Source organism: Pelodiscus sinensis, chromosome 2 (genome assembly GCF_049634645.1).
Source record: "Pelodiscus sinensis isolate JC-2024 chromosome 2, ASM4963464v1, whole genome shotgun sequence".
Lineage (NCBI taxonomy): Eukaryota > Metazoa > Chordata > Testudines > Trionychidae > Pelodiscus > Pelodiscus sinensis.
Window position 1 is genome coordinate 251,301,245 of NC_134712.1, and position 19,848 is coordinate 251,321,092.

The following is a 19,848-nucleotide window of genomic DNA, read 5'->3' on the forward strand; positions in this document are numbered from 1 at the left end:
CCCGGGCGCACGGTGCCGCTTAGCAATTCAATCAGGCGCCCCCCATAGGCTGGCGCCCTGGGCAGCTGCCCGGCTAGCCCCCCCACCTTAACCCAGCCCTGGAAATGCCCAAAGGTGCTAAAGGACTACTTGTGTTTTTAACATTGACTGTGAGAGCCATGTGGACTCTCTGCATCCAGTCAAAGTGCAAAGTTCAATCGGTGCACCCCACCCATTCTAGTGTGCAAGCATAGTTAGCAAAACTGGAGACAGTCTTGGTTACAACAGCCTTGCAGCCCACTCACTAGCTTAGGTTACCCATCATTGAGCTAAAAGGTATCCAAGAATCTTCAATAAGCACCTCTGCCTACCATAGCTACTCTGGTCACAAGCTAACCGCCAGGCAATTCAGCAGAGAGCGGTGTGTAGCGTTGGGCAGCTGTGGAGAACAGGCGCCATGAAAGCTACACGTGGTGTGTTGAAGAGGCTGGCCAGGGAGCCAGATCGAAGGGGCAGGGTCGGCGCTGAAGAGAAAGAATCAGGCTTTTCAGGAAGAGAAGAAAAAGGGTGATGAGAGGAGCAGAGCAGGAGCCATTGTGCGTGGCTGTTAGTTCCTGAGAGACCTGCATCAGACCCATCAGGGTGCCCTTCGTCGTTGGGAGTGAGGCCCAATTCTACCTGCAAAGTCACATTCTGCAGTGAATCCCGACCGCTGCTTCTCAGCCGTGTTTGATAGACCCTCTCCAATGCTTGGCCGCTCACTACGCTGTACGTGTCCTTCCGTGGTGAGGACATGGGGCTGGGACTCAGGAGTCTTGGCCCACAGCTGGGCTCACTACGGTTCTGATCTGTCCAGGTTGAACCTTGGTTCAGGTCCAGCTCGACACCTAGCCGTGACCATGCTCCAACCATTAGGCCTGATTGTGGGAGGCAGTGGCTGACACTGTTTCCAACTCAATCTGCCTGTGGGCACTGGGACAAGACCCTTCATCGCCTTGGTCCCCCTCTAGCCCTGTGTCTTGCCTATGTAGATTGCAGACCTTTTGGGGTAAGGACTGCCTCTGACTATGTCCACCCTCCAACATAATGGGCCCCCAAACTCAACAGCAACTTCCAGGTGCTACTGTGATACCGACGGTAAATATAATCATAAGAATTAGGTTGGTGTAAAAGCTTAGATAGCTGATACTGCTTTATCCTTAACGCATGAGTGAAGGGTGACCTCAGCTAATAGGCAAAGTCAACATTGTTGGCACAGTAGTCAATGCACTGAACAGCCTTTTGTAATACTACAGCGTTCCCTGTAAGCTAGGTGTTTAGGCGGCTGTCCAGGAGAAATTCAAATGCCGCCCAAACACATGACTAGCAGAGCACTCGCAGCCAGCAGCATGTATTTTCTACTGGTGGTGCACATCCACACGTAACAAAATTTATTCCACACATGGAGTACTCATAATGTAGGCTGCTGGATGTAGGCAGCCAACCCAGATGTAGGACCTTGTCTCATAGGTGTGGCAGCGGTTTGGAGTAATGGTGAGTATAGATCCAGGAGACAGTAATCCAGCCTGAGTGAAGCTGGAAGTTGGGGTGAGGAGGCAGGCCAAAGGTTGGAGGCTGAGTCAGAACCAGAGCAGGAAGGCCAGGCAGGAACAGGGCTGGAGCAGGAAGCGGAAGCAAAAACAGGGCAAGCACAGCGGCAGGCATGATACACCTGGAGCTGCAACTGCGCTGCTAGAGCTACTGGGCTCCAGGATCAGGCTGCTGGCTTCTGTGCCCAATCAGGAAACACGACCATTTAAAGAAGGCTCAGTGGGACCAGCTGAGCTTGCTGCCTTGCCTCGAACGCAAGCCCTGAACCAGCTGTGCGCATGACCACTTGTTTCCAACCCTGTCCAATGCAGTTGCAATTTGATTATGATGTTTAGTTGATGTGGCATTGGTCATCACACACACACACACATAGTATGTCTCTCTTTTTTATTGTAAAATAAAACACTGGTCCAATAATATAGGAGTCCTCAGGCTTTCCTTTCCACAGAGATTTGTGTCTATTACAAGTCCAGGTGTATTTGTATCTATCAAAAATTGTTGCTGGAGCCTAAAAATGCACATTTCAATGGTAGGATGCTTCCACTGAGCCAAAAGCTGTGGAGAGTTTCAGTGTTATTGATCTATTTTGCAAGCCGCGGTTTAAGAACAAAAGGAAAGGACATGACAAATTTCCATGACATCGTAAATATAAAACCACCCCATGAAAAGGGAAATTTTGATGCAACAAAGCCTTGCAAAACTCTGTATGTGATCACTGCAGTCTGTGACATGTTGGTTGTTATTGTGAAGAAGAGAGGGAGCATGTAGACTCCAGATAATTAAAAAGAACAGAAATAAAACTACTGGAACCATATGAACAAATCAACTGCTTCTGCAGCTGCTACCACAAATACAGAGAATTTCTCCTTCACTGCAGCCTTTGCCACCTAGGAGCAGGCAGCGAAGTACCGCTCTTAAGCAAATAGTTATATCAGTCTCTTAGGGTACATCTACGCAACAGCATTATTTCAGAATAACTGATGTTATTCCGAAATAACATAGTATGCATCTACACCACAAGCCTTTATTTCAAAATAATGTCGAGCTGGAGGACTTCTTACTCGGATTCATGGTAGCCCTCATTTCATGAGGAGAAAGGGAAGTCGAAGGAAGAGTGTTCTTCCTTCGACTTCCTGCTGTGAAGACAGCGCCAAAAGCCGAGTTCAGCTATTTTGACTTAAGCTACGCAATTGACATAGATGAAGTTGTGTAGCTTAATTTGACTTTAGCTCTGCCGTGTAGATGTGCCCTTATACAGCATTCCTTTGCATCAATGGATAAAAAGTAAAGATAGACAAGTAAAAGGCCAATATGACTCCATTGGGAGCTCTTTAATGACCTGGAAATCAAAAAGGAATCCTAAAAAAGTGGAAACATGGATGAATTGCTAAAGAGGAGTACAGAAAAATAACACAAGCAGGTAAGGACAAAAATCAGTATAGCTATGGCACAAATGAGTTATTTATACCTAGCAAGGGACATAAAAGGCCAGAAGAGATTCTTTAATAATGTTAGGCATAAGAGAACAATGAAAAGACGTGTAGGTCCTCTACTTAGTGGGCAAGGAGAGCTAATAATTGATGACATCAAGAAGCCATTTTCCCCCTTCTTCCTCTGGAACAGTTGCTCAGAGAGAGTGGAAGCTGAACCTCTGGAATGCAAAGATAATAAGGCCAAAGGAAACAAAACGCAAAAGGCAGGTGTGGAAATCTGTCGGAGAGCGTGTCTGAGGCTTTGTCTACACTGACCCCCACCATCGATCTAATCTATGTGACTTCGGCTACGTAAAAGTCAACATACTTATTGCGGTCTTGTCTGTGATAAGGTCAGCAAGGGCTCCTCTCCCATCAATGCTGGCTACTCTTGTCCTGGTGGAGTACAGGCATTGACGGGAGAGCACTCAGAGATTGGTTTATCGCATCTAAGCAGATGTGATAAATTGACAGCCGGTGGGTCAATTGCTGCAGCATTGAACCCTGGCATAGTAGAAACAAACCCTGAGGCACCTATTACAACAGACTGGTCTGATTGCACCTGTTCTTCGGTGCTCACTCTTTTTAGCCCTATCTAGCTTGCTGTTTGCTGTTGCTGCAGGAGCATTTCCCCTATCCCTCACACGCACACTGTTTTTTTCTTTGTGAGTTATACTCAATAGAATGGCCAAGGCCTCTCACATGCTTCAGACCAGCACCAAGTGCCTACAGCACAGATCTCTTGCTTCCCTTACTGCTAACGAATGACTCCCTTTTGGAAGGTTGGCTGGGAACTACCTTGTGTTTGAAATTCCCTTGCATGGGAATGTGCTATTCTGGCTTGCTTCATTCTTTTGGGATCCGTCTCCCGACTTCCCTGGTCAGAGGGGTGGTGGAGACGAAGAAGGGCCTTGTTGGATGGAAGGAGAAAATTGGGAGAAAGAAGATGTGAATTCCTGGAAAGGGAATAAGAAGGGAAGATGTGAATTCCTGAATTCAAGATTCTGTCCTGATGGAAAATTGTGGTTCCTATCCAGAAAGGAAGAAGGGAAGGAATCTGTTTCTAGAGGTAGAATGAGTCTTGGACTCCCAGGCAATCCACCCATCACTGCTCTTTGTGGTACCCAGATCTGGATTCTCGTGCTTTAATCTTCTTTAAGCTCCCATAAGGGTTCAACTTAATTCTTTCTCTTCCCTTCTGGGTGAACTAAAGTGGCAACAAATAACAGACAAATCTCTTGCTTATCCAATAAAAATTACTCCCCACTCCCCATCACATTTTTAAAAGTGAACTTAGAAAAAAAACAGGACCAACATAAATCATTGCATCATTTACATCTTTGTTAGCCGTAAAACATTCATGCGCACAGGAAGGAAGGTGGCTCCTGAGGCATACTGGATCTCTCTGAGGACGCCTTCCCACTTCTTCCCTTCTTCATCATACCTAAAGGGAGGTAGACAAAAAATGATAGGAACAGAGTTCTTTGCTGACCATCCACTATGTTCCCCATCCCAGCTCTGGCTATGAGAAATAGATTCAGTGCTACTCCTGTAACGTGTGTACTTGCATTATGTTATTCAGCCACTAGATGTCTCTGTGTGTAGAGTTCCAGCCGGTGTGGTGTGTGGTAAACAAGAGAGCCAAAAATGGAACTTGAGCATTGTGGAAACCTGTTAGATTCTGTCAGTAGCTGTAATTTATTTTCATTAATACGTGTCTCTTGTTTAAGGACTGTGATTCTATATGTCATGAAAGCTACCAAGAGGGATAGGTAGGATTTTTTGAGTCAGTTTCAGTCTTGTGAATATGGGCTTAGGCCTTAATTAAAATCCATTGACATGAACAGACTTTGGGATTGGGCCCTTGAGCTGATGAAAAATGTTAGATTGATAATACAGGAGGCTTGAGTGCGCTCTGCACAGAACTGCTACAGTACAGGCATCAACTAGCAAATGTCTTTGTGCTGCCCTGCCAATATACCTGCCCCGGTCCCCTGGTGGGGTATGTTGCATGGGAAAGGATAGGTCCGTTCCCATGGATTGAATGGCAGTAGTCTCTCTGCTGAGCCTGTTAATGAGTGTGCCAGTTTTAGAGGACTTGGAGGAGTAGGTTTTTCCATTGGGGACTGGACTGAAGCCATCAAGACTCAGACAGTCTCCATTATCTAGGTTTGATAGGCTTCCAGGCCAGAGAAGCAATAGTGTCAGACACTCAGCTGGTGTAAAATGCCATAGCTCAGCTGAAGTCAGTGGAGCTCAGGGAATTTACACAGTGTGGATCACGCCCACAGAGCCCTCTCCCCACTGCACTTGTTTGGTCTTGACAGTCAACCTGCTTTGGAAGTAGTCTCCTGTTCTGCCTTGGTTGAAAGCAGATTGGGTCAGCATTCTGCTTAGAACACTGAGGGCCGTGAGGTGGCTTTTGGCACCAAGGCTATGCCAATACCAGTGGGGCTCAGACCCAGACTTAACCAATAGCAGGAAACTTTGTGCAAAATTTCTCTAGTGCAGACAAAGCCTTGATTAAAGGCTCATTTAATTTCCAGTTTCATAGTCTTTGAGGCCAGAAGGGAACTTTATGATCATCTAGTCTGACTCCCTTTATAATACAGACCACAGACTTTGCCCCAGTTTTGAACCCAATAACGTTTGGCTAAAGCATCTCTTCTAGAAATGCACCAACTCTTCTAGGAAGATCTCAAGTGATGGAGAATCCACCACTTCCCTGGCTAGTCTGTTCCAGAGGCTAATCACCCTCACTGTTTAAAAAAAAAAAAACAAGTGACTTATTTTCCATTTGAATTTGTCTGCCTTTAAAGTCCAACCGTGGGCTCTTATTCTGGCTTTCTCTGCTCGATTTAAAGACCCCTTTAGTACCTGGTATTTTCTCCCCATGAAGTTGATATTCTGGGATTGTCATGTCTCAGTGATTCACCTGGAATCATTTTGGGGGCTCTCTTTTCTGCACTCTCTCCACTTTTTTAATCTTTTGAAAATCACTGGTGAGAAGTGAGTCACCCCCAAAACAATAAAAACAAGTGCCATTTAAGGGCAAGAAATTGGCTTTTACACCACTTGCAATCTGGGCACAGAGAGGGGACAGAGCTCCAGAAGAACTCAGCCTCCAGGTACACCCTTTGCTGGCTGGCGATGTTTCTTACCTCCAGACGTCATTGAGTTCGGTTGGCACCAGTTCTCCTGACTCGGTCTCCACTGTGGCAAATCCGCCAAGTAAATACAGGCTGCCCCCCAGACTCACCAGGCTGACAGAGCTGCGCTCCTGGGGGAATTCAGTGAAGGGCTCCCACCTGCCGGGCAGAAAGGTTAGACATGTTAAGCGGGTGTGCGGGGCGCTTGCTATCATGGCAGCTACCTCAGCATGGATATGTGCCTGGACTTGTGAGCAGTACCACTCACCAACTTGTGTGGCCCTCAGGCAAGTTGCTTAGGCCCAGTGTTATGAAAAGCACCCGTCAGCTCTGGGTGCCTAACTTCAGGCAGCCAGGGTCTAATTTCCAGGTGTGCTGAACACCCGCAACACCCCTCGGTGGTCACACAAGACCCCAGATACACCAGAAACAATCGCTCCTGTTCTGTTCTGTAGAGGGTCTTATGCTGCGCTCCCCACTTTAGTGTCTGAGGGCCTGCCAGTCATGCATTAGCCAGTGTGGCCTGTGGGCTTCTGCAGAGTGTGCATAGGCAGGAGGAGGGGACCCATGTGGGGTTTGCACCCCCTTGCATACTGCGCAGCACCAGACTCATTTGGCTCGGGCAAGGGTGTGGCTCTGAGATTACACTGAACCCTGGAGGGGCAATACAATCAGCGTGAGGGCCACTGCAGCCCTTCGGAGGATTCCTTCCCTTCCATGTTCCTAGAGCTACGTGGCCTGTGCATGGGGGGCTCTGGGGCTGATCCCAAACCCACTGCAGTCAGTGGGGGATCGAGCAGGAAGGAGGCAGAAATCTCCCCTCCCAGCTGGGTTTCATACACCAGGCTGAGAAGTGTGTCACCCCTGGAAGTTGTGACATAACCTGATCTCTGGACAGGGAGCCTATCTCATCCCAATGCCTGGGGATGCAACAAGTTAGGGTTCTGCTTCTCTCCTGGTTGAGTGACCCCATTCCCCATGCCTTCCGGGCATTCAAGCTACTGATATTGCAGCAAACCTCCGGCACTAGACAGATGAACCTGGACCAGCAATGACTAAGACCAGGCAAAGAGGTGCCACGGTTGCACAGTAAGCTGGGTGGATGGAGCCAAGTTAGCTCCAAGTGGTTGGCTGCTGGGGTCGGATTGTTTCACACATTCCTGCAGCTGCTCCCTGGAGCATTTTCATCCCAAGGACAAGGCACAGTACATACTTGTTAGCTGCAATGTCGTACGCTTCCACCGAGTCAGTCAAGCCCGTGTCAGTCACCCCAGCTGCCACGTAGATCTTGCCATTGTGCACGGTTGCGCCGAACAGAGAACGGGCGGTTTTCATGGGAGCCAGCTCCTTCCACTCAAACTTCTTAGGGTTGTAGACACACATCTTTTTCAGGCACTTCCTGCGAAAGGGCAAAAGGGAACAGCAACCTCGCTGAATTAGGACATGGCCTAGTTCCACTGGACCGAGAGATGGGATTCTTTAGGGTCAATCTAAGCCGGCAGCTGACTTACAGCTGCTTCTATGACACTGGAAATGGGGACCCGTTCATTTTACCGCTGAGCCCATGTCAACTCAATAGATGTCTTTCTTGTGTGCAACATCTACCTTTCTTGTGTAGACACTATTGCCCGTGAGCACCCTGGTGTTGTGCGTACACATTGCTAGCGGTGTGTGTCTAGCTTATGCAAATCAGGGATCTGCCTGCATGCACTCGGCAGCAGGCCTGATTTGTTAAGTCCTGATGATGACATTCAATGCTGCAGCAGAAACTAATCACGGGACTCTCTGCCCCAGAGCACTTACAGTCTAGGAGGGGTATGCGCCCTCTTTCCATACTGCAGTCTCTTTGACATGGGGCAGGGGTGGGCAATAAAATGACGGCAGTTCACCAGGGTTAGCCCCTGCCACTACATTTATCTGCAGCTCTGCAGGTACAGGCTCTCGCAGCTCCCATTGGCTGGGAACAGCAATCTGCGGCCAATGGGAGCTATGATCACCCGTACATGCGAAGGTGCAGGGAAATACAGCAGTGTGGGGGCCCCGCCAGCCTGGAGAACTAGAACTGGCCCGCAGGTCGGCATTTGCCCACCTTTTATGTGGGATCTACCATTGCTAGCCTATTTTATCCATCTTTATCTTTGCTGTTCTGCCCTGGCTGGAATGTTCCTTTCAAGTGGCAGGTCATGCTGAGGAGTTGTCCCCTGCGGGTACTAAATGACAGCTGGGCCCGAGGTAAAGTTTTCTGAGGTCGTTTGCTGCTGCTGCAGCTGGGACAGCGGGTTCTTCCTGTGGCAGACCAGCCTTCTCCCAGGCAGGGCTCCTGGTGTGATGACAGACAGTTTCCCTGCTGCGGGGTGGGGGGCATTCTCGTGTCTCTCCTGTCATTTGTCATGCTGGTTTATAGGGGGAAGAAGGAGGACAGTCTTTCTCTGTCATGGCCGTATGTTGTCCTTGATCCTTCTGCTGTTCACCCATTCATCTCAATACAATTATACAGGGGTGGCGCTGAGGTCCCTGAGAGAAACTCTAGCAACAGGATTAAGGCTGGATTCAGAGGCTTGGAAGGGAAGGGTCCCCATGCTAGCCCCCCATCCTCCCTTGATCCATCTGTTCCTCTATACTTCTTAACCTGCTAATTACCCTAGTTATGTACCCAACCAAGCCCCCTGTATAACTTCCTTCTTCTAGACGTGACTTAGGACATGGAAGCAGCCAACCCCTTTTGCCATCAGAAATGTTTTGCCCTTCCCACGCCTTGTCTTTCCCTTGCTCGTTCACTTACTTGTCACTTCCTTTGCCTCCTATGAGGTAGACTAGATCCTTGTCTGACACCACAGCATGGCCATAGACCGCATAGGGGACAGGGTCCGACTCGCCCCATTTAAATGACCTGATTATGGAAAGCAAGAGAATTATTATACCGTTCAGATGAGGGAAGCATCTTGAATGGACAAGGTGCTTTGCAAACCCACAGGCGGATACTGGTGTGGTTCAAAGTGCGTGGAGTCTAAAAATTCATTAAGAAATGTCATATTCAGCCACACAGAAAACAAAACTACACCTAAAATACTTGCTATAATGCTCTTTTTCCCCCCTGTAGCATCCTCTCAGCTGCTTAGCTTGTATTCGGGTTCATGTTTATAAAGAACCTTCTATCCCAAGAGCTCAAGCCCTTTGCAGAGGTATCGGTCAGCGCATGTTTTTAATGTCACGATTCAGGCATGATCCTGACTTTAGAGAAGGGGAACTGGCTGATTGACCCAGAGCTAAAAGGCCAGAAGTTGCCACTAAATTGGGGGTAGCTCAGTTTTCAGGTGCCACCCACGTGACACTCAGCTGTGGTTTGGAGCATTTGGTACCTCTTGAAATCAGGCCCTTGTTTTCTAACAGTGGGCACCCAACAATGGAGGCACCCAAAATCTGAGGCCATGTCTGAAAGCAGTGCTCCGTGTCAGCTGGGCACTTGGGCGGCTACTCAGGAGAGAGTCCAATGCCACCCAGCTGAATATCACAAAACCCACAGCTAGGTTTTTTTTTTTGTTTCTGTGGGTGGTGCACAATCACACATGCCTTGGTGCACATAACATTTTATTCTGCACACGGATGGAAAAGATGAGAGGGAGCACGGTCTGAAAATAAGAACATAACATAAGAATGGCCGTACTGGGTCAGACCAAAGGTCCATCTAGCCCAGTATCCTGTCTGCCGACAGTGGCCAGCACCTGGTGCCCCAGAGAGGGTGGACCGAAGACAATGATCAAGCGATTTGTCTCTTGCCATCGCTCTCCAGCCTCTGACAAACAGAGGCCAAGGACACCATTTCTATCCCCTGGCTTATAGCCTTGTATGGACCTAACCTCCATGAAATTATCTAGCTTCTCTTTAAACTCTATTATAGTCCTAGCCTTCACAGCCTCCTCTGGCAAGGAGTTCCACAGGTTGAATCTAGATCTTATTGTCGTGCCTGTGCTTTCAGAGCAGGTCCAGTCAAAGCCATGATTCGAATGGAGATCTCTTGAGTCTGTCCTGTTCTGTAGCTGCTTGACTATGCTGTACAACCATTTCACAAGCTTCTCCACCATGCTGCACAGCCTGTCGCACACTCTGACAAACTTCTCCTGCCACAGACAGAAGACCAGGAGGAAGCACTACCAGAGAAACCTGAACGCTCTGGACTGATTTGATCTTAGAGATACCAAGTCTAACCCCTAATTCAAGTAAGGATAATCCATCTCTCCATAGACAGGTTTATTTGCTGCAATCTCAGATGTCAGTAGCATGGGGCAGGTGCATGCTTACTGTGCTGGTTGCTTTGAAACCCCATTGCAAAGAAGAGGATCTGAAAACTGTCCCTTCTGATCATACTTTTCAGCTACATGCACTTTACACGAGCCCCCGCCTCAAGAGAATTTCAGGACCCAGATAAACATCCTGGTTGATAGGAATGGGAATTGGTTCGAAGTCTCTACCTATGAAACAGGCATGCCTAAATAAAACAGTACAGGCGTGTCTAAATATGAGCTGAGCAAAAGTCTCTCTAGTTTGCTAGCTATTCCAGTTTATTGCAGGCAGGCAGGCAGGGAAGGACTCTTGGGCATGTCTGCTTGCCTGTCAGTAGGATTTAATACTTCAGGCAGTTTGTAGTAGACACTACAAAGCATATGCTACGAAGAGTCATAATGACGGGGGAGGGGAGGGAAAGAGGCAGCTCTTGTATTTCCCGCTAGATGAGTGGGAAAAGACAGTTCAGTGCTTTTGTCCGATGGGAAGAACCCACAATGCTTAGGAGACGTGGCGTTCTGCACAGCAGATTGACAGTAGGTGTCAGGATTGGAGGTATTATGATTCACAGATTCAGGACAGCTGACAGCTTTCACCCAGACAAGGTGGGAGGTCCTTACTCCCAGAAGGGGCGGGGCCTCTGGTGGAAGGGGCAGGGCTGAGGCAGCCAGTCCTCAGTGCCACCTGGACCACGGCTGAACCCCGCCCCCGCCCTCAGAACCATATGGAGTATGCAGCATGGCACTCCAGCAGCAATTTAAAGGGACCCTTGAGAAAATGAGTATTGATTGGCTGGCTGCCTTACCAGCTTTGATCCCCTTTCCCTTAGAGGTTTCCATTACAATGACCCCCAACAGATGGTACCGGAGATGGATCAGGGCCCCAAGGGAGGGATTTGGGACAATTCCAGTTGCCAGGGTGACTGGATCTAGCATTCAGAGACTGTCTCTCAGGTCCCTGCACAGATCAATTCATTCTCACACCCAGCCCAGCTGCTTGGCTTCCTGGGCACTTACAATCGATCGTAGCACATGACAGAGTCCAAGGTATGTTCTCCTTCTTTCAGTTCTTTCCCTCCTACCACGAAAATGGAGTTTTCGGCCTCACCCAGGCCGAAGAGGCAGCGGGGGGAAGGGAGAGGGGGCATGCCCAGCCAGTCAGAGTCCAGATGATCGTACTGCAAGGAAACAAAGAGCCGTGAAGGTATAGCGTGCGCTGTGCTAGCCCCTCTCTGGCACGTGAAGAGTGAATTTGCTTATGCAGTCAATTTACTTAATTAAAATAAAATACCAGGGCCGGGTGCGCAGTGGCAAAGTGCTGAGTCTGTTCCTATCCGTACCAAAATCTTTACCTAGCTTTGCAGCCCCCGGTCAGAGATTCACTGTGGGTCCTTTCCTGATTTGATTCCTTCCGCTCCAGTGGTATCCACCTGCTGGCTCTTGTTGGATACTTAACTTGGACAGGGATTGTCTTTTTGTGCTGGGTATGTACCGCACCTAGCATAGTGGGGTCCTATTCCTTGATGGGGGGTTCCTCCGTGGATGGCAATACAATGGACAAATGATAACAGGACCCAAGTGACTGTAGGAACAGCTGCTGTATTTTTCATGGGCAGCCTAAGCTCCGGTGTGCTTCACAAGCAGCCTTGGCAACTACAAGTTGAGGGCTACAAATGGTGGCATGTGGAGAGAACTTCCTAATTCCTGCCAGGGCATCCTGACTTAGCACGGACAGAGCTGGGGGCACTTAGACTGCAAGTGGAGAGGAGGCTGCTGAACTGTAATTCTGTTCTGTGTTCCTTACAGAATAAAGCCTGCTGCTGGTGGTTTGTCTGAGGGTACGTCTACACAGCAACATTATTTTGAAATAACTAACATCATAACTAGCATTATTTTGAAATAACTTTAGTCCGCGTCTACCCGGCAGAAAGTTATTTTGAAATAATGTTGAAATGCTGTCAAGCTGGAGGACTTCTCACGCCAACTCCTGTAACCCTCATTGTACGAGGAGTAAGGGAAGTCAGAGGAAGCGTGTACAAGAACCCTTATTCCTCAAAAATAAGGGATTTCAAAAAGGAATAAGGGTTCTTGCGCAAAAGGGTTTTTTTTCCAGAAAATGGCCCCGTCGAAGGGCTTTTTTGTGCAAAAACCTCTTTCGCAAAAAGGATCGGAAGAGACTATGCAAATGAGAGCTCGAGATTTGTACGTGAGCACTCCATTTGCATTTCCTCGTCTGAAAAACTGCAGCAGTGTTGACATAGCCCTAGTGTGGGTCACTGTCCCACGTAGCGGCAGGATGATCACTTAGAGCAAGAGATAAAAACAAGTGAGTGCTACAGCCTAACCTCTACAGCCAGCTGTAGAGATGCCTAGACTAAGCTCTAAAGGTCCCAGGTTCAAATTCTCCTGGTGGTGGGTACACTTGTTCCTGAGCCCAGCGGGTACCCAATTGGCTCACAATATGAACATTTCCTGCTTATCCTGTGCAGGTGTCTAAGCCAAAGTGAGTGGAAAATTATGCCCATCGGGGGAGGGGCTGGCTGTTGTTTCACCCTCTCTGCTTTGTGCAGCTGAATTAGACACAATGACTTCTCTCATGATGAGCTTGGTTCCCTTTCCTTAGGGGTGGGGCAACCTTTTTTGGGTTGGGGGGGCTGCTGACCCACAGAAAAATCAGTCGGGGGGGCGGTGCACAAAAGTGAAAAGCAAAACAAAAAACACAGCCCCCATATCCCCCCCACGCACCCCACGTTAGGTTAGGCCTGGGTCAACTCCCCCCTGCTGCAGGCCCTGCCCCACCTCTGCTCCACCCTGCCCCCTCCCCCAAACCGCCTGGCCCAAGGGATCACCTAGTGCAGCGACAGCGCCCCTCCCCCACAGTCAGCATGGAGGCGGGAGCCAGAGTGGCCTGGCAGCCTGTTCCCCACCGCTGTGCCGCCCACACTTCACGGCACGTGCCGCGGGCCGGCAGAGGGCAGCGGGGCGGAGCAGAGCAGGCTGCGGGGCTGCTCCAGCTCTCGTTGCTGTGGTTAATGTGGAGGGAGGAAGCCCCTGCTGCTCCCACACCAGACCCCCCCCCCCGTGGGTCCCGTCCATAGGACGATTGGGGTAGGCCATCGCAAGGCCCCCGAAAGCATGGAGCTAGTTCAGCTCGCTAGCTCCTTCCTCCCCAGCGGATTATACGTCTTTGGTTACTTCTGGGGTTCAACGTCCACCCAGGGCACAATTCCCTAGGGACAATTCTCTTGTGACCGCAGTGAATGGCACCGCCAGCAGGGCGTTCAGTGGCAGAAGACAGATGGATGTGACAGAGAACAGAAGGCTGAAAAATCAAACAGTTCTTAGCCCAGAGCCAGCACGCAAGATAACGCCGGCGGAGAGGGACAAACCAACGTTGAATTAAAAACCTCCCTGATTGATTTCAAAGCCAGCAGAGACTAGTGTGATAATCTAGTCTGACCTCCTCATGGCACAGGCCAAAGCGACACACAGTGATCACTGCATGAGCCCCATTTGGAAATTCCAAACTTGTTACGGCACAGTTATTAGTACCCCTAGCTAACTAACCTCATACACTCTATCTATATCACAGCACAACCACCCCTGACAGATTTTGCCCCAGATCCCTAAATGGCCCCCTCAAGGGGTTGAACTCACAGCCCTAGGTTTGGCAGGCCAATGCTCAAACCACCAAGCTATGCCTCCCCTGACACAGTTGTCAGTACCTCTAGTTAGCTAGCTAGTTATCCTCATACACTCTATCTATCTGTCTGTCTATCTTCATATACTACATGTATCTAGCTATCTAGCTAACTAGCTATCCTCATACACTGCATCTATCTATCACAGAATTTTCTATACATACTGATCACTCGGTATCTAAATATTTTCATGGCCTGCATATTACTATGTAACAACTCATTGATGTAATACATACCAGTGAGCAAAATCCAACCAGTCTCTACAATCTCTGACAGAGCAAAAAAATGCGTGTGGCATACATTTTTATAAGGGATACGCAAGCCAAACACAATAACACACATGGCGGTGAGTTTCATTGGCTTTGTGCTATACAAAAGCTAAAAATTAGTGACCATTCTAGTGGGCCATAGTAACAAAAGAGTGACAAAGTCGGTACCTGTAAGAAGTAGGAGCTCATGGGGTCCTCTTTGTTGTCCTCGTTGTAATACAGTCCACCTGCTATGAAGATCTGGTTCTCTTTGGTTACCAGGCTGACGTGATTCTTTGGGATCTGAGACGAGATGGAGGCAAAGTAGCATTCGTTAGCGCTGGGGTCATAGGCCACTGCCCCGGTACTGCTAACCATGAAGATGAGGTCCTGGAGGAACATCCCAAAGCGCATTGTGTCATTCAAGATCCCTGGGAGCATGTCCTCCTCGATATCGTCCCCCTCTTCCACATCTCCATTGACGATGCTGTCCCCATCTTTCTTCTCATCGCTTTTCTTCGCCACCTTCTTTTTCACCACTGTGAGTTTTCCTTCGTTGGCATCCTTCACCATCTGGATTTTCTTGAGCAGCTCCGGGCTGGATTTCACAATGGGATGCTTCTCCACATGGTCCTTGAGGTATTCCTTGGGCATGAGGCGGAAGCGGATGCTCTCAAAGACCACCGGCAAGGCCTGAAGCCGACTCTCGCGGTCCTTGGCAGCCGCCCATTTCATCACCACCTCGAAGACGGCCTCCTCCTTCTCAATGTTGAGAGAGTCGCTGGAGATCACAGCGATGAGCTCATCGGGGGAGAACTGGTAGAACTCCTCGTCCCGGGAGATCAGGACAAAACGGTCGCAGATGAAGTCCCGGGCAGCCACTGCCAGGCGGGCGCAGTCCAGCATCAAGCCCAACCTGAAGACGGCCAGGCAGTTGCTGAGACAGAGGCGCTTCTGCAGGAAGGAGACGCAGACTGTGAAGATGGAGGGGATCTGGAACATGTTGGCCACAGAGAAAATGTCCTGCACGTTCTGCTCCGTGATCTCCAGCTCGGAGGTGTAGATGTAATGGAGGATCTTGTGCATGACTTCGGGGTCCACATCCTCCAGGTTGATCTCCCTCTTCTTGCTCTCCTCCATGTCCGAAAGGAACATGGCCCGGAAATAGGGGCTGCAGGCGGCCAGCACCAACCGGTGGCAGGGGAATTCCTTCCCCTTGACTTTCAAGACACAATCCAGGAACTTGTTGTGGTCCAGCATATCTTTGAGCCCGTCCTGGAGAAGCGTCTGCTGGTAGAGACGCAGCTCCTCTGCTTGATCTATCGGCAGCGTCATGCTCGAAAGTAGCGGCTAGTTTGCGCTTCTTTGTTTTTCTTATCCCTCGGCAGAGAGACTTACCCGAACCTGGGCGTGCGGCTCTCCCCTGCTTCCCGGGAGCTGGGCGTGCTAAGAATGTGAAGCACTTGCTGCTAATACGAGGAGCTGTATGTCCCAGCCTCAGCGAGGGGCTTTATATATAACCACAGCCTGACAGAGCATGTGTAAGCCGATCACCCTCTAACATGACACATTGGACAACCAGGCTGAGGGAACAGCTGTACGATAGCCTGGAATGGTGACAGCCCATGAATCAGTGCTACAGGATCTGGGCTTTTCCGGAAGGCCAGCGTGTGACCAGCTGCCTTCGTCATAGGTGAAATGACTTTTCCTTCAGATGGATCAGAAAGGGGAAAAAAACCTACCCCCTCGCTGGTGAATGGGTTATCCTCCCCCTTCCTCTCTTCAACAGCCAGTGCTGGACTCACCCAGCTAAAAATACGCAATGAAGCTAAATCTTTAAATACGCAACGAGGTATCGAATTGTACTGTCATTGTGATGCAGCCAAAGCTATGCCGGTCATTTGGAGGGATAATTTTTCTGGGGGTGCTGGAGGAGAACGGGAGATAATCCCATGATCGGCTCCTGAGTAAGTGTTTTACATGCTCGGCTGTGCATCATGGGCTCTCTACTGGAAGCAGCTAAAGGAGATTCTCCTAGCGCACATGTGGTAGAGGCCTGTGATTTTGGAGCATGAGGATCTGGGGGTCTGTTCTGTCTGTGATATTTATATAGAACCCCATCCCTGTCGTGTCTGAGCCCCTCACAGTTTTAATGTATTTATCCTCCCTCCCCCTCTGGGAGGCAGGAGGGGGCTACTATCCCCATTGTACGGATGTGGAACTGAGGCACAGAGAAGTTAACTGATTTGTCCAAAGCCACATAGGGAGCCTGGTGAAGCAGGGACATGAGGCTGACATCCTGTCCACTGGTCCATCTTCCTTCTCTATTGCCCACTATTTCCCACTGTCTAGAGCTGGCTGAAAAAAAATCACCAATTTTCAATGGAGACGTTTATAGAAACTTCTGAGAAAGAGGATCCAGGTTTGGGGCCAGCTCTGTTGCTGCCTGTGTGACATTCCCAATGGCCAGGGGATGTAGCATCACGACACCTGTTATTATTACAATACTAAAGTACAATTGTGACAACTCAAAAAAGCTCCCAGGCACATTTCACAAGTGACGAGCCAGGCAGGGAACCTTTATGTTCACCCTGTTTCGTTAGTGTTTATATTTAGACATCAACGTTTCAGTAACAAAGGACAATCCCTCCCCCTACTCTTTTCCCTCCCCCTCCCAGTAAATATTAATAGTGCATCTACATTATAAGGAAACCCAGGCGTTGATCCAGATTTGAACCCTACCCGCTTTCCCAGCCACGCAGAAGATCCTTTGACCTAGGTTTGCAGGTGGTTTACACCTGAGCTAGCTTAGCCAGCAGGGTGTCGAGTTAGAACCTGGCTCTGCTTTACCTCTGTAGCCTGGGACCTGCCTACTTTGCGGGGAGGATGCAGGATAAGTCTCTGGAGCCCTGATGGTTCTCCAGTGTCTTCCCACAATCCCCCCAAAAGACAGGCAAGTTTGCTGGCAATTATCACAAGACTCTGAGAACAAGGAGCCTGGGGACATGACTCTAGAACACACTGGAGCCTGCAGAAACAGTGAAGGTGCAGTCATCTGGGCTGGGCGTGGCATTGGCGTTGCTCACCCCTGGGCTAAGCGCACCTCTGTGCTCAGCCTAGTGCGAGTTCTGATGGGTTTGATCACAGAGATCCCCTGGAGATGGTCACCTGATGGGCTGATCATACCACCTACCTGTCCTCGGGGGCGCCCTGCCACCCCGTCCTTCTGAGCCAGACCCTCTGGTCACCTCCAGCAAAGGCACAGAGGTGGGGTCACCGCCCACAGCAGAGCAACGCAGACACGAAGAGCAGCTCAACTCTGGGTGGGCTTAGTCACGGAGACTTGACACAGCACCCAGGTGCACTTCCCCAATGGGATCAGAACCCCAGCTAAATCCATCTGACTCTGCACAGCAGTTTTATACAGAAGGGCTGTGTCTGGCTAACCTTGTGAGGAGGGCTTTAAACTAGGTTTGTCGGGGGCAGGTGAGCAAAGCCCACAGGTAAGTGCTGAATGTGCGGGACTGGGAGATGGGTTGGAAATGGGGGGGACTACGGCCTATAATGGCAAGGAGAAAGGAGGGTCAGGGCACAACAGGGAGGCAAGATCAAATCAGTATCTTAGATGCCTATATACAAATGCGAGAAGTATGGGTAATAAGCAGGAAGAACTGGAATTGCTAACCAATAAATACAACTATGATATCATTGGTATTACAGAAACCTGGTGGGATGGGACGCATGATTGGAATGTTGGTATGGAAGGGTATGGCTTGCTCAGGAAGGACAGACAGGGAAAAAAGGGAGGAGGGGTTGCCTTGTATATTAAAAATGTACACACTTGGACTGAAGTGGAGATGAATGTAGGAGATAGCTGTGTAGAGAGTCTCTGGGTTAAGCTAAAAGGGGTAAAAAACGAGGGTGATATCATGCTAGGAGTCTACTACAGGCCACCTAGCCAGGTGGAAGAGGTGGATGAGGCCTTTTTTAAACAATTAACAAAACTATCCAAAGCCCAAGATTTGGTGGTGATGGGGGACTTCAACTATCCAGACATATGTTGGGAAACTAACACAGCGAGGCACAGGCTATCCAATAAGTTTCTGGACTGCATTGGAGACAACTTTCTGTTTCAGAAGGTTGAAAAAGCTACCAGAGGAGAAGCTGTTCTGGATTTGGTTTTAACAAATAGGGAGGAACTAGTTGAGAACTTGAAAGTGGAAGACAGTATAGGGGACAGTGATCACGAAATAATAGAGTTCATGATCTTAAGGAAAGGTAGAAGGGAGACCAGCACAATTGAGGTAATGGATTTCAGGAAGGCAGATTTTGATAAGCTCAGAGAACTTGTAGGTAAGGTCCCATGGGAAGCAAGACTGAAGGGAAAAACAACTGAGGAGAGTTGGAAGTATTTCAAAGGGACGTTGTTAAGGGCCCAAAAGCAAACAATTCCGCTGTGTAGGAAAGATAGAAAATATGGCAAAAGACCAGCTTGGCTTAACAAGGAGATCTTGCACAATCTCAAAATAAAAAAGGAGTCTCATAAAAAATGGAAACTAGGACAAATAACAAAGGATGAATATAGGCAAGCAACACGGGAATGCAGGGGCAAGATTAGAAAGGCAAAGGCACAAAATGAGATCAAATTAGCTACAGGCATAAAGGGAAACAAGAAGACCTTTTATAAATACATTAAAAGCAAGAGGAAGACCAAGGACAGGGTAGGCCCACTGCTTAGTGAGGAGGGAGAAGCAGTAACAGGAAACTTGGAAATGGCGGAGATGCTCAATGACTTCTTTGTTTCGGTCTTCACCGAGAAGTCTGGAGGTGTGCCTAACGTAGTGAATACAAGCAGAGAGAGGGTAAGTTTAGAAGATAGGATACACAAAGAACAAGTTAAAAATCACTTAGGAAAGTTAGATGTCAGCAAGTCACCAGGTCCTGATGAAATGCATCCCAGGATACTCAAGGAGCTGATAGAGGAGGTATCTGAGCCTTTAGCTATGATCTTTGAAAAATCATGGCAGACAGGGGAGATTCCAGAAGACTGGAAAAGGGCAAATATTGTGCCCATCTATAAAAAGGGGAATAAGAACAACCCAGGAAACTATAGACCGGTCAGTTTAACGTCTGTCCCAGGGAAGATAATGGAGCAGGTAATTAAGGAAATCATATGCAAACACTTGGAAGGTAATAAAGTGATAGGGAATAGCCAGCATGGGTTTGTGAAGAACAAGTCATGCCAAACTAATCTGATAGCTTTCTTTGATAAGATAACAAGCCTTGTGGATAAGGGAGAAGCGGTGGATGTCATATACCTAGACTTTAGTAAGGCATTTGATACGGTCTCGCATGATATTCTTATTGATAAACTAGGCAAATATAACTTAGATAGGGCCACGATAAGGTGGGTGCATAATTGGCTGGAT

The 19,848-nt window shown here is 48.8% G+C and overlaps 1 protein-coding gene across 1 annotated transcript; it reads right to left on the reverse strand.

Annotated features, from left to right (window-relative positions):
* Positions 1-1,943: 1,943 nt before the first annotated feature.
* KLHL40 (kelch like family member 40) lies at positions 1,944-15,906 on the reverse strand. Its single transcript, XM_006120608.4, has 6 exons — positions 14,609-15,906; positions 11,488-11,648; positions 8,973-9,080; positions 7,404-7,589; positions 6,203-6,349; positions 1,944-4,485 (listed from the first exon to the last, which is right to left on the reverse strand). The coding sequence occupies exons 1-6, from the start codon at positions 15,752-15,754 to the stop codon at positions 4,374-4,376; spliced, it is 1,860 nt and encodes a 619-aa protein (XP_006120670.2). The 5' UTR covers positions 15,755-15,906; the 3' UTR covers positions 1,944-4,373.
* Positions 15,907-19,848: the final 3,942 nt, after the last annotated feature.